General features: G+C 31.0%; 4 protein-coding genes across 4 annotated transcripts; 2 read left to right on the top strand and 2 right to left on the bottom strand.

The window, feature by feature from the left end:
* Positions 1 to 340: 340 nt before the first annotated feature.
* Positions 341 to 727, bottom strand: LOC132926117 (uncharacterized). Its single transcript, XM_060990457.1, has one exon. It carries the CDS (start codon positions 725 to 727, stop codon positions 341 to 343), a length of 387 nt encoding a protein of 128 aa, XP_060846440.1.
* Positions 728 to 6,446: 5,719 nt separating this feature from the next.
* On the top strand, positions 6,447 to 7,778 carry LOC132926116 (tigger transposable element-derived protein 4-like). Its single transcript, XM_060990456.1, has one exon. The coding sequence runs from the start codon at positions 6,447 to 6,449 to the stop codon at positions 7,776 to 7,778; it is 1,332 nt and encodes a 443-aa protein (XP_060846439.1).
* Positions 7,779 to 8,661: 883 nt separating this feature from the next.
* Positions 8,662 to 9,546, bottom strand: LOC132926115 (uncharacterized). Its single transcript, XM_060990455.1, has one exon. It carries the CDS (start codon positions 9,439 to 9,441, stop codon positions 8,662 to 8,664), a length of 780 nt encoding a protein of 259 aa, XP_060846438.1. The 5' UTR covers positions 9,442 to 9,546.
* A 1,286-nt stretch (positions 9,547 to 10,832) lies between these two features.
* LOC132926114 (uncharacterized) lies at positions 10,833 to 12,642 on the top strand. Its single transcript, XM_060990454.1, has 3 exons — positions 10,833 to 11,458; positions 12,009 to 12,072; positions 12,408 to 12,642. Exons 1-3 carry the CDS (start codon positions 10,891 to 10,893, stop codon positions 12,640 to 12,642), a joined length of 867 nt encoding a protein of 288 aa, XP_060846437.1. The 5' UTR covers positions 10,833 to 10,890.
* The last annotated feature ends 1,022 nt before the right edge of the window (positions 12,643 to 13,664 follow it).

Raw genomic sequence — 13,664 nt, 5'->3', positions numbered from 1 at the left:
GTATGTATCGACCAGATTAAAATTGTTCCACTTCATTTCGATTGTCTAAATTAAATGTAGCTTGATCACCTTTGTTTATATATTTGGTAATATATTTTATTGATTTTACAGAGCTACACAGTTCCACGTTTATGTGTGCGTCAAATATTTTAAGCAACAGTGGGTTGTAAGGGACTACCCACCTGTTATCAATATCATTATTTCGAATTATAGCAATTCGTCCGCCTTCTTCAGGTGATAGTCTCCGATATTTGGGGTAACCATCATCGCCAGTTGAACTGAAATAATTTTGGAAATTTTTTTGAGCACCTTCCCTCCGTCATACACGGAGAGTTTGTATTTAAAACTCCACATGAATCATGTGTCTGACTACAGAGTTGAACAATAATGGATCATCTTCTTTGTTTGGCAACTCTGCTGAAATCACATTGTCAATTTGGTCTGGTGTTATTTTATTTTTAAGCCATAATAGAAGATGAATGTGTGGTAAGCCACGTTTCTGCCACTCGACCGTATACATAAAACAACGTGGTTCACCAAATATATTAGCTTTATTAATGAGAGTCAATAGTTTTTGAATTTTCAAATGAAACACCCTATTGACTATGTCATATCTGTCTTGCGGCTGTGCGTTAGGATGAAGATTAGTTTTAATCTCTTCCCAGTTTGGATTACATGTTACAGTGATAAATAGGTCAGGTTTGCCATAATTTTTTACATAGGTCATTGCTTCTTGTGTCTTTTCGTGAAGATATCGTGGTCCACCAGTAAATGATAAACCTGGCCTTGTACTTTAAAAGTTGGCATAAAATTACCTTCAACTATTTTACGACTTTTAAATTATGTCATTTGAAAAGCATTATTATAGCGACGTATGTTAAGCTTGAATTCTCCATGTTTAGGATGATCACATGTAAGGAAAGAATTCAATGGTTCAGGAGGGGGACAAATCTCTACTAATTTAATTTTACCATTTGAACAACACATTCCTTTAGATTCATCTTTCCATTTTAGAGCTAAACAATATTGACAAACAATAGACATTGCACCTAATGTAACCATCGGATCATTTTTGTAATCAATAGTAAAATCGTAATTCATTGCAGAGTATTCTTTATTAAACCATGCATTAACATTAACATTTCTTAAATTTTTATTTCTTTCACGATTTTGTAAAAGTTTCTTATCGAGAAAAAATTGGAAAAATGATGAAAGATCAGAAAATTGCACTCGAAATTACAAATTCAATGAGCATTCGGCAAGACGACGGGATTTTGATTGTAAAGGCACCTGCTGATGAAAAATCTACTGACTATTGGACGTTGTCACATTATAAAACGAAAAACATTGAGCATTATATTCTAAGGACAGATGATAAATAATATTATTTTACTATCGCGCTTCGATTATAACTAAATAACTATAGTATACATTAATACTATAGTTATTTATTTTTTAAGTAAGATATTATTATAAAAATAATTTTTGTATGAATATTTTTTACAGATGGAAACATGCTGAATGTTCGATGAAGCTTGCAATAACCGATCAGGTAAAGGACCAAACAATATCGAGTGAGCTGAACGAATTGGTTCAAACACTTTTCGACCGCTTCATGAAAGATTCGAAGAAAAAAATTACACGTATTTGATATGTATTATAAATAAACTATGTTTATAATAGTGGTGGGAATCATTTAATAAATAATAAAACTTTGATTACAATATATTATGTCTATTTTATTTAAATAAAAAAAAATAATAATACATTCATAGGTTAAAATAAAAAAAATAATATAAAAATTATTATTAATAGTTAATATATAACTATATAAGCAGTATTAATAAATAATGATATATTTTTTTCGATAGTGAAATACTTCGAAAAAATCATAATTCATAAATATATATATATATATTTATATATTTTTATTACAATATTATTAAATCCTCCAAAATCATGTTTGATAATGAATTAAAATGAAATTGTAATAGCTCGTACATGAATGAAATATCATCACTTCGTATATTGCTATAGCTGAAATTATAATTTTGAATATATTGGTTTGTAAACTCGTTTCGTTGACAAGACAATGGTAACCCGTTTACGTCAGCCTTGATTAACGCGTAAGCTGTATCGAATGTTTTTTGGTATGATTCCAACTTTTTCTGTTTTTCAACTATATACAAGTCTATACAATGTTGTAATTGTTTTAAACGATGAAGATCAACATGAGATAATTGTGTAATGTATTTGTGTAATTCTAATGTAATTATCATTAGAATATAAAACAATAGTTGATTGGTTTACGTTAACAGAGTAGAAAAAGTTGTCTGAAATTCTAACATGTTTACATCGAGTATGTAAATTATTAATAATTGTATTAAAATTGTTTTCACACATTAATGTGCACCACTGTTCTAGATCAAGCGTTACAACTTTTTTAGTTAATTTACATTCTAATAATATAATAATTGTAATCTGTTTATTAACTAGAAGTCCAACCGTCACACTTTTCTTGCTAAAAGGACGGATATCGAACACTGATTTTGATACAACGAGTGATGGATTCATATTATATAATGATGAGTTCTACCAATGGTGAACACTTTTTGAACAACAATAATTTTCTAAAATATTAAAAAAAAAAAAAAATGTAGTTAACAGCTATTGTTTTGAAGTATGAATATGATCAGTAGGAAGCTTAGCTAAAAATAGTAATTTTTATTTACTTCTACATATTATATACTAAACCTATGAGGGGGGGGGGGGGTGGTGGTGGCCTAGACCAGGGGTCGGCAATGTGCGGCTCGCGAGCCACATGTGGCTCCTCTTTCGGTCTAAAGTGGCGGCTCTCCAGCTACACACACAAAAACTAATATTTTATGTTCAAAAACAATATTTTATAAAAAAAGTATATTATTTTTGTTGCTTTTGGAAATATGAAATAATACATATTATACAATTTGATAGGGCCTGCATGGAGTACAGTTTATCGCTGTAAAATGTTTATTATAGAGTCTAATATAATCGCGATGCTATCTAAAACTAATTAGTCATACGCCGTCACAAGAAGTTAACAACGTGAACAAAGTCCAAAATAATACGATATCATTTTACGACTTATTTTGTTCGACGAATTGACATTCGTCAGTCAGTCGTACAGCGCAGATGACGTTACGTTGCATGTGCGTGTTAATTTAATTTAATTTAATTTCTGGTTTTTGGCTGTATCGTCACTATATTTTATTTTTTCACTCATTGTTTCATTATAGAGAAGAGACTATTAAGAAGCAAATTATTTTTTGAAAGGTGTGTACACATGTAATATAATAAAATACAATAGAATTTAATTAAATTAAATTTAAAAATCATTATTTCAGCGTCATTATGGCATCTAATAAAAAAAGGAAAAGAACTGAAGAAAATAGAGAATTTATCTAGAATATAATTTAGGAATTTATATTCGACGCATGGAATAGTCTTCCAGAATGCTACAGTGAAGTGAAAAAGTTGGCATTTGGAGTGCTTGCAATTTTTGGGTCAACATATTCGTGTGAGCAAGCGTTCTCTTGCATGAATACAATAAAAAATAAAGTAAGAAGCCAACTAACAAATAAAAATCTAGAGTCGTGCTTGAAACTTAAAACAACAAGTTATGAGCCAAATTTAAAAGACCTTTCAAAAGACATGCAAAGCCATTGCTCCCATTGATGTGTTTCTCTATTATTAAAAACTGTTTTTTTTATTATATATGTATTATATTATAATAATTAATTTTGTTATTATTATGTCTATTAAAATTTAAAAATAAAATTATATTTAAAAAATTACGAACATTTTTAGTGGCTCTTTAAAATCTGAAAAATTTTGTATATTGTAACTTTTGGCTCTTCCATCAAAAAAGATTGCCGACCCCTGGTCTAGACATTTAAAAAAAAAAAAATGTGAACATATGGCCAAGTCAGATAGCGAGTAAAGGGCTATTATACTTACCTACTTACTTAACCATAGAACCTGAAATTTTATAAACATTAACATATTTAATTTAAACTAGACGCGTTATTCCACTAGGCCACATGTTCACGAGGTATTAAATCATGCATTCACACATTTAAATCATTTATTATAATAATAAATATTTATTTATCATAGCATAAAAAAGTTAGAAGTTAGAATCATACAATTTTTCAGCAAACAGTATCATAGGACATAGATTCACAATTACATTCACAAATGTTGTTAATATTACCGTATTTTTTATCACATTTTCAATAAACTGATTTTCTTTTGATAATAGTACATATATACATTTCGGATTCCATCTTGAGTGTTCGATCCATGGATTATCATCTTTTTCCCAATTATGTAAGATAAGTCCACAGCAAAAACATTCAACGATATCTTTTTTTCCTGAATATATAAAACCGCATTCAGTTAATGAGTATTTATCTTGAGATGAAGTTAGTGGAAATAAATTGAATGTTTTCAATCTTAATGAAAATGTAGTATATTGTGGATGTGCAGGATATACATTGTTTCATACTAAAGTAACAAGTGAGCAAAAACTGTTGCTAAATTTTTAAAACTGAAAATATTCACTTACTAAAAAAAAAAAAAATTTTGTAACAAAAAATAACAGAACTTGATCAAAAGAAGGTTTATTACTAACTGAACTAAAGTGGATTAAATAAACAATTTATAACTTTTTAAAAAAAATACAATGTAACCAATATGTATGATATACAGGGGAAAAAAATGGTTGAACGGAGAAAGTCCCACTTGATTTTTTAAAATCTCCCTACCAAAAAGTGCTCAGAACATACAAATACATACTACTAACCAAGAACATATGAATATCTCACATAGGTATGCTCATCAATAAAGTGACAAGTCATACCTACGTAATTTTTGATATTGCAAGACCAAATATCAGCCGTAGTGCATATAAAATCAGTTAGAATAGTTATGTATGATATGTACTTATTATTTAATTCCTTAGAAATAACTCTGCGATCGGGTAAAGAAATTGCATCATCGAGGCCACATAAACCTTTTACAAAACGTTTGAATGCCGGTTTTTCACATGTCACTAAGGGCCTTATTTCTTCCACAATGTATGCAAAAGTTAAATCAATAATCTGAAAAATTATATGCACATACTAATAATTACTTACATAAAGGTACTAACATTTACAAATAATAAAATACATGTTAAAAAAAAATGTTGGCAATATAAAAATTAAATTGTTCTATATATTTCTGTCGATTAAAAAAATAATTTTATAAAAACTTTAGTTATTAACTTACTATAATTCTATCTACTCTTAAGTCATAATTATTAATTCATGTTTGAGTGTTTAACGATTGATAATCATGTTTTATTAAAAATATTTCATTGGAAAGTAAAATATTGATCTAATAGTGTTTCATATTTTTCTATACGCGACGTGCATGTGCGCAGTATGCTCGCCCTGGCGGACAACATTCAAACTTTTGATGGTATACAATTTATTTTTATTATTAACTGGATAACACTATAACAGTAAATTATTCAAAAATGTCTTGTTGGTGACTTTATGAGATAATTTACGTATAATTTTATTAGGTAGGTACCAACCTATTATAATATTAAAATGAGTAATCAGATCTGTTGTATTGTTGGTTGTACATATTTTAATATAACAGAAACTATGAATGAAATAACTCATACATATAATATTCAAAACTCTAAAATATCACATACAGTAACTGATAATGCTAGCAATTTTGGCAAAGCATTCAGAACATATTCTTTAAAATCTATTAAGCAGCGCGTACACCAGATACGTTACGTTACGTCACGTCGCGACTTCCGTCAAATCGAAAGCTTTGGATAGTATTAATTCTTATGAACAAGCGCACACCGGTTACGACACGTTACGTTACGTCCCGTCGTAACACGTGACGTATACGTAAGCAGACGCGTATATTGCTGTTTAGAGCAAAATTTACGTATGGACGAAACTGTTCAACAGCCAACTACGTACTTACTGCTACAATATTAATACAGTAAAACCTCGCTAAAACGGAACTTCGGTAAGACGGAAACCCCGGTATTACGGAATATTTGTTTGGTCCCGTTTCAAATTACATATAATTTTATCCCGCTAAGACGGAAACCTCGCCAAGCCGGAAACGGACACGTTTTTGTAATGAAAGTTGATGAAAACCCTCGCTAAGACGGAAATATAACACGATTTTCGTGTAATAAATTTATTTTCGTACTGTCGATACCCATAGATAATCGATATACGAGCGCGTACGATGACATTAAAAACTAATAAAATTGATATGTATACACTACCTATACAATATTATTATCTGAGTTGCTTGGTTCAGTATCAAATCGTATATCGTTACGTTCGTGTCGTTTGCGTCGTTGCGTTTTCCGTCTATCGTTTAAAATGTCGAAAAAAACAACTCTTACGCTATCGGATAAAATAAAATTAATCGAGTTAAAGCAACATGAAAATCTTTCAGTGAAGGAACTTATGGTGAAATTTAAGTGTGGAAAAACGCAAGTTTATGAGGCAATAAAAAATAAAGACAAACTAATGGAACAGTGGGTGAGTTGTAAAAATTCTGGTAAAAGTAAAAGAGTGGTGTCGGTGGGATATGAACAAGTTGAACGAGATTTATACAGGTGGTTCATCAATTGTCGGTCGAAAAGTTTGCCCATCTCTGGACCTATTATACAAACAGAGGCCACTAAATTAGCAGAAAAACTCGGAATTAGTGATTTTAAAGCTTCAAACGGTTGGCTTGACCGGTTCAAACGACGGCACAATATCGTCTGCAAAAAAATCAATGGAGAAGCAAATGACGTAAATCAAGATACAGTTGAAAATTGGAAACGCAAACTCTTAGTTCTCATTAAAGGGTATGAAGCTAAAGACATTTATAATGCCGACGAAACTGGTCTTTTTTTTAGAGGGATCCCTACCAAGTCTTTAGTAATAAAGGGCGATGCGTGTGTTGGTGGTAAAAAATCTAAGGATAGGTTAACTGTATTAATGTGTGGGAGCATGGCAGGTGAAATCAGGAAACCTCTTGTTATAGGCAAATCCATGAAACCTCGTTGTTTTAAGAATATGAATATTGCTTTGTTACCTGTGACTTGGAAATCTAACAAGAAGGCTTGGATGACGGCTGAAATAATGGAACAGTGGTTGCAATATTTCAATGCAGATATGCGATCACAGAACAGAAATATTTTATTATTTTTGGACAATGTGACATGTCATCCTTACATTGAACTGTCTAACGTGAAAATTCATATGCTACCCCCGAACACCACTTCGGTTTCTCAACCGATGGACCAAGGAGTTATTTACACCTTTAAGTCGTACTATCGTAAATTTATGCTACAGTCGCTTGTGTGCAAAATTGATAGTTCTACTTCGGTTCACCAGCTTGCTACTTCGATAACTGTGTTAGACGCTGTAAATTGGATTTCTTTATCGTGCAATAGTTTAAAAAATGAATGTGTACAAAATTGTTTCCGTAAAGCTGGATTCTTGATTGATGGATTGGACGTGAATCCCAATGAGAATGCCCTGACTGAAATTCAAGATATCTTTGCTGCACTTGATTTTGACCAAGAACAATTTCTGCACATTGATGCCAACTTGAGACGCAGCAAACCCATGATTCGGCTATATCCATGGTTGAGAATGAAAGTGAAAAAGACGAAGACAACGACGAAAACCAATATGAAGAACCAGAAAATATGGTAAAAGATTACAAAACTGCTATCTGCTACCTCCAGGAACTACAAAAATTTTCCCTCACAGTGTCTAACGGTGAGCTTTTGGATTTGATTTCGAGAGCCAAGGAGTGTGTGGAACGTGACGCCTTACAAAATAAAAAGCAAAAATCAATAACCGATTTTTTTCAAAAAATATAATTATGTATTTATTAATGTATACTGGCTAAAAATAAATACGTAATAAATAAAATATATAGATGAATAAGTATAAATATAAAATTAAATTAAAAATATAAATTGTACGTATTATGTATCAACTGGTTTAAAATAAATATACATATATGTAATCTTTAATTTTATTAAATTAAATTTTTTGAACCCCGTCAAGACGGAAAAATATCATGGTCCCATGCGATTCCGTCTTATCGAGGTTTTACTGTATTATAATTATAATAGCATACTGTTTCTCTGTTTGTCTGTACAAAAAGTATTGTAATTTACCTATACTGGCTAAAATATGGAAGACGAATTATTAATTGAGTGCATACGTAGATACACTTTTATTTATGATCCCACTGAAAAAGGTCACGCCGATTTGCGATTGCTGAGGAATGCATGGGAAGAAATAGCCAAAACACTTGGAACTTCTGGTAAGTTTATTTTGTTATCAGTTATGTTTGAAAATATTAAAATGATTATTAATTGTAGATCATATTTTATATTTTTATAATGCTAGTATATACTTGTTTAAATATAGGTAATATGTTTATAAAATAAAAATGTATACGATAGTAGATAGTACACATACATTATTAGGTACTCTTGTTAGAGTTAGTTTATTGATATTGTTATCTGTAATTATAATTAAAAAAAAGTTCAAATATTTTGAGAGCTATACTATTTATACAAGGTTAGGTACACGCCTTTTCCCACTGCCATGGAACTGAACCATTATCCGACACAAAAAACTGTTTGAAATTTTCTCTTATATTGTAGGCTTCTCGTGGATTGTTTCCTCCAACACCAGTAAAATTATTCAATCCTCTTGTAGGTGTTGTTTCTTCTAATTCACCTGGCTGCCAATGACAGTTATCGTTTCGTAAAAAATTATGTAAAACTGTGGTCGCCATTACAACTATGTCCATGTGCTCTGGTTTAAAGTTGAATTTCCTGTTGTAGATTTTAAACTTTTTCGCCAGTATACCGAATGCGTTTTCGACAACTCTTCTAGCTCGACAATGGCGATAGTTGTAAACCTTATTGTCTCGGTTATTTTCTAGAGTTTTCCCTGGAAACGGTCTCATGGTATTAGGAGTTAGTGGAAAAGCTTCATCGCAGACAATCACATGGGGGACGATCACATCCGAGTGTGGTAATGGTTTTGGTGGAGGAATATTTAAACTCCCATTAGCAAGGGCTTGTCCTAAGGATGATGATTTAAAAACTCCACCATCACTATTCCTCCCGTAAGCACCAATGTCTACAGATATAAATTTATAATCTGCGTCAACAAGAGCTAACAAGACGATACTGAACTCTTTTTTGTAGTTAAAGTACATGGAGCCTGTTTTTGGCGGTTTTTCAAATACGCAGTGCTTTCCATTTAATGCACCTATGCAATTTGGATAGTTCCAGATTTGCCAATACTTTTCTTCCACTCGTTTCCATTGTTCTTCAGTTGGTTGGGGCATATAGATCGGCTGCAAAACTTCCCATAGGGCTCTACATGTGTCATAAATTGTTTTGCGAACTGTGGACTCACCAATCCTATTGCTAAATGAAATAGTTGCAATAGAGTCTCCATAGCCCAAAAATCTAGAAAAATTTAGTTCAAAATAATTTGAAAGTTATACCTTGTGTATAATTTTACAATGATGTGTTTTTTTTTTATTGGATTAAAAAAAATCAATACAATATTCTGCTAATAAGTATTTTTTCAAATAATAGTAATTTAAATATTATAACATATTTACGCAGAACCTTGTTTTATAAGTTTTTAACTAAAAAATAATTTTAAATTTTAAATTTAATAAATATTATATATAATGTTTATGGATAATTATTGTACTCCAAACTTATAGAAAATCTTGTATCTAATTTTCGGCTCTTAGCTACTTACACAAAATTTTTTATAAATTATAAATTAAAAATAATTTGCAAATATTCGTGATTTTGACGAATTTTTGTCAATATTTGAACTTCAAATGCCAATAAAACAAAATTTTTCCTATGTATTCTATTGGTTTTTGAATCGTTATGAGAATAACTTATGAGGAAATTTGTATTATATTTTCAAGTATTTTGACAAAAAGCGGGTAAGTGAGTATCGCTCTGCTGTACATTAGGGGGTGGGGTGGACCTCGGCTAAGGTAGGTTAAATCTGAATGCAATGATAGGTATCATTGTATACGAAAAACGATTCTGAACGGAGATGATTTGTCAGTCTAGGATATATTATACTTAAATATTGTCATATATTCTATTTTGAAACAAATTCTAACATTTAAGTAAAAGTTTCAAGATCTTACGTTTAGTAATTTTTTAAAAATAACAAAAATCGAAAATTATTTATTAGTAAAACGTTATTTAACACGTGTATTTTTGATTTCAAATTAAAATTAAAACTTTAAACACTCGTAAAAATTTTTTAAATTGAATACCTAATCCTCAAACTTTTTTATAATTATTCTAAGCTTAACTTATGCACAGCATAGTATTAAATTTTCAATTCTTAGCTTTTGATAGTAAAATATTTATAAATTTTTAACTACCAAATAGTTAAAAATGTTCATGATTTGAAAATTTAACGGTTCATAGATAAATATCAAATATCTAATAACAATTATAGTTTAAACAAATAATATTTATTTCAAGTAATTAACAGTAATTAATGTTATATATTATATGATGTTAATTTTATAAATATTATTCGCTATATTAATAATTGATGTATGGACAATGTCAATATTAATTTAATATAAATTTATGACTTGTTAGTCTCGGAATGCAAAAAAAGATGGACCAGTCTTCGTGAACAGTATCGGCGAAATGTTGTTAAAAAAAAAACAGTAAGTGGCCAGAGTGCAGTGACTCGTGTTAAATGGAGGTTTGAAGATACATTGTCGTTTTTATCACCACATATGAAAGAAAGGAATCAAAAGTCAAACTTGGATACTGGAAATTTATCTGATTCTCATGATAACAGCATAAATATAACACATGATGATGAAACCAATCAATTTTTAGAAGGTTCAGATCAGTCACCATTTCCAAGCAATTCTTCATATGAGGTCCCATCGCCACTCCCAAGTACTTCATCATATGCAAACCCATCGCCCGCTTCTACTATATCCTTATCTCTTGGCAGCAATTCACATAATAAAAAAAATAATAAAACTTCTCAACAACCAACGACAGCTCAAGTTCTTCAAAACTATATAGATTCAAAAAAAGCCAAGGTAGAACCACCTAGTGACCACATTGGAGCATTTTTTACCGCTATGGAAGCAACTACTAGAAGACTGCCACCAGTTCTTCAAATCGAAGCAAAAGCTAAAATCAGTGCATTACTCTCGGATTTGGAGATGAAAGCTTACTATCTTTCTACTGAACATAATGTTTCTATTGCTTCGCCACATCAAAGTACAGTAGAACTTCGATTAACCGTCACTGTCGGGACCGGGGCTATGACGGTTAATCGAATAGACGGTTAACGGAAATTTTGCAAAAAAAAACGTGTACATACATATACATACATTTATTATATTTTTTACGTGTGTACTTTAAAAATAATACATATAAAAAAAATATAACATATAAATTAATTATTATAACACATATAAATTATAAACATCTCGTACATACCACACTTATTATAAAAAAAAATCTGTAATTTTAGTTTGGTTTTTTGATTCTCTAGCTTTTTTAGCAGCAATATTACGTATTTGACGTAGAAGTAAGACTTGCGTAGCATTTGATTCTTCCTGTACTTCAAACCAATCAATACACTTTGATAACATCGCTTCTGCTTCTGAATGGCTAGTTAGCGGTTTTAAGTCAAGCCCTGAATCTTCGACATCCTCATCAATTTCTTCTTCTTCAACGGCAGTGACATTCAAAATAATTTGTTCATCATTCAAAATTTCAAACCCTCCATCCTGCTTATCATTTTCTAACCAATCTGTTACTTCTTTCGTTGATAATATTTCACTGTGCAGTCCATTATTACAAAGTTGTACTATTTCTTCAACACTAACAGGCTCAGTTTCTTCAGATTCGCACGGTATTATTTCAGGCCATAGTTTGTTCCACCCATTCTTCAAGTTTGAAACACTCAAATCAGCCCATGCACTGGCAACATTGAATATAGCATCCTTTATTGTATATTTTTTCCAAAACTTCGGTCACTGATTAAATTACAATACATACATACATAGTACAACACATACACACATAAATTTATAGTTCGTTTATCACGTTTATCGCTTATATTGGATATGTACATATTACAAACTATTTTTATACACTTTATAGTTACTGTGTATGGCACCACGACGAGTTTATCACAATCGTCTAATCGCCTAATTATTTTTTTTTTCGGCGATGACCGATGACGGATAACAGAGAGTGACGGTTAATCGAAATTCTACTGTACCAGCTTATCCAACTCCTTCAATGATACAGCAAATATGACGCTAACTGCACATAATATTGCCTCACCACTTCAAAGAACTTCTTACCAAACAAACAATATGACACCAACTGTGTCTCCTAGCAAACCAATGGATTTTTCAACTTGCCAACATCGTACTCATTGTACAACATACACATCAACTTCTGGAGGTCAAATTGAAATCTTTGGAATCGATAACAATTTATATACTTTTCAATAATATTTTTGCAGTTGTTTAAACATTTTTTTTAAAAATGTGTAATATTTTTTTAATATTGAAAAAAGTTCAATAAACAGTAATAAACCATTTCTTTTTAAATTATGAATATATTACTTATATATATTATGTTTACTTACTTTAGGGTGATTGCTAATCTTTCATCCGGTGGGATACAGCGCCTGAAATTTGTGTCTTGCTTTTGTAGTTGTGGCAGCATGTCCAGTAATTCAAAAAATTTTTTCGAACTCATTCTAAAATATTTAAAAAATATGTGTTGATGTTATGAACCCATAACCGTTTTTTTTCGCCTTCTCTTCCTCCTCTGCAATACTCGCCATTATAAATAGTTCCTCGTCGGATGAAAAGTCCATGGTAAAATTGCAATATTGGTGTAATAACAAATTTAATTTAAAAAAAAATACTTATGAAAGAAAAATCACGATCAAATACACTATACTATAGCATAAATGTAAAATGCAGATTGACGACGACTGTCTGACGATTACCGGGAGGGTAGAAGGAATATATACGTATCTAGTGTGCGTGACGCTAACGTTCCGTCACATCACGTCTCCGACCGTCACCGTGCCGTAACGTGACGTGACGTGACGTAACGTAACGTATCTGGTGTGCGCGCTGCTTTAGTCAGGAGTCTTTAAATATTAATAGTGATAACTGGTTTGGCGATGGAACTATATGTGATGATCATCATAATACATGAGAAGAAATTGATTATTGTAGTGCAGATTTTGATACTATAGATTGGTCCACAATAGTTCAGAATTCCGAAGATATGGAAAGTGATGATATCTGCTTACCAGATCATATTACATGTTCTGCACATACACTTAGCTTAATTGCAACTGTTGATGTAGACAAAATTTCTGATAAGTGTTATAAAATTAATTCTAAAAGTGCTTTTAGTAAATTATGTAGGTTTTGGAATCTTTTAAGTCGAAGTATAGTTGCCTCAGACAAGGTATATGATATCTGTGGTTGCAAATTCCCTCTACCCGTTGTTA

Source organism: Rhopalosiphum padi, chromosome 3 (genome assembly GCF_020882245.1).
Source record: "Rhopalosiphum padi isolate XX-2018 chromosome 3, ASM2088224v1, whole genome shotgun sequence".
NCBI lineage: Eukaryota > Metazoa > Arthropoda > Insecta > Hemiptera > Aphididae > Rhopalosiphum > Rhopalosiphum padi.
The sequence above is the reverse complement of the archived record's forward strand: the minus strand, read 5'-3'. Positions and strand labels throughout refer to the sequence as shown.

Coding starts and splice junctions, on each gene's coding strand:
- LOC132926117 (XM_060990457.1), bottom strand. CDS start 727: ATGACCTATGTAAAAAATTATGGCAAACCTGACCTATTTATCACTGTA.
- LOC132926115 (XM_060990455.1), bottom strand. CDS start 9,441: ATGCCCCAACCAACTGAAGAACAATGGAAACGAGTGGAAGAAAAGTAT.
- LOC132926116 (XM_060990456.1), top strand. CDS start 6,447: ATGTCGAAAAAAACAACTCTTACGCTATCGGATAAAATAAAATTAATC.
- LOC132926114 (XM_060990454.1), top strand. CDS start 10,891: ATGAAAGAAAGGAATCAAAAGTCAAACTTGGATACTGGAAATTTATCT. Junction 11,459..12,008: donor GACGGTTAATCGAATAGACG/GTTAACGGAAAT, acceptor CAACACTAACAG/GCTCAGTTTCTTCAGATTCG. Junction 12,073..12,407: donor TTGTTCCACCCATTCTTCAA/GTTTGAAACACT, acceptor CTACTGTACCAG/CTTATCCAACTCCTTCAATG.